The 987-nt window shown below is 35.4% G+C and overlaps 1 protein-coding gene across 1 annotated transcript; it reads right to left on the reverse strand.

Moving 5' to 3' along the window:
• Positions 1-225: 225 nt before the first annotated feature.
• On the reverse strand, positions 226-759 carry LOC110039100. Its single transcript, XM_020744055.1, has one exon. The coding sequence runs from the start codon at positions 757-759 to the stop codon at positions 226-228; it is 534 nt and encodes a 177-aa protein (XP_020599714.1).
• Positions 760-987: the final 228 nt, after the last annotated feature.

Raw genomic sequence — 987 nt, forward strand, 5'->3', positions numbered from 1 at the left:
TATATATATATATATATATATATATTTATTTATTTATTTATTTATTTTTTTATTTTTTTGCAAAAAGTAGCCTCTTTTGTCTCCCTCTGTGTTAATTACCTAAATATGATCAATACATCCAGAGAGTGTTACAGCAGGGAGAAGAGAGAGTAAAGGCTACATCAAAATGTGAGGTAATTAAGATAATACAAGGCATGTCTAAAAAAAAGAAAGTAAATAAAGCATCTAGCTCTTAGTAATGCTGAGGTAAGGTATTTGTAATTTGTCACCCTTTAACATGTCAGCCAGTATCTGTGTAGGATTAGTAGCAACAGTTTGCCTTTGGGATTCAACACCTTCAATAGCTAGGTAGTTAGCTGGTTTGTTTCCCTCCCTATAGGTAAAACAGTAATTGATTTGGATCTCCTTGGTGAGATGTTTTATCTTAATAATCCGCTGTTGGATATGCCATGGAGGTACAACAATACCTGTCATATACTCAATTAGCATAGAGGAATCAACCTCAGCTTGAATTTGTGTCCATCTGTTTATGACTGCCATTTTGATGGCCCAGTAAAGAGCAGCTTTCTCAGCTTCCAAGGCATCTTCAATAATAATTGGAGCTTTGAAGAACATTATGCATCTGCCTTTGTAATCTCTGAATACCCCTCCAATTCCTACTATGTGGGCTGTAAAACTTCCATAAGTGTTAACTTTAACGTGGGGATAACTGGGGTTTTTCCAGTAGATTTTAATGACTTTACTGTAGATCTGATCCATGCTTTGGTTCAACTTAAGGATGTTTGGAAACCCCTTCTAAATGATCAACTTTTTTATCTAAGCAAGACAATTTGCCTCCACTGTTGCAGTATTCACCTTATGCTCTTCATGCTTATTTTTGTTCCTTGCATTCCAAATGAACCAGGCTATGATGAAAGGGATTTTACATAGTTTAACTTTTTTCCAGTCTAGCCAGCACTTGTTAAGTTGTTCCCATCCCAATTTGAT

The sequence above is a fragment of the Phalaenopsis equestris genome, unplaced genomic scaffold (assembly GCF_001263595.1).
Source record: "Phalaenopsis equestris unplaced genomic scaffold, ASM126359v1 Scaffold235245, whole genome shotgun sequence".
Taxonomy (NCBI): domain Eukaryota; kingdom Viridiplantae; phylum Streptophyta; class Magnoliopsida; order Asparagales; family Orchidaceae; genus Phalaenopsis; species Phalaenopsis equestris.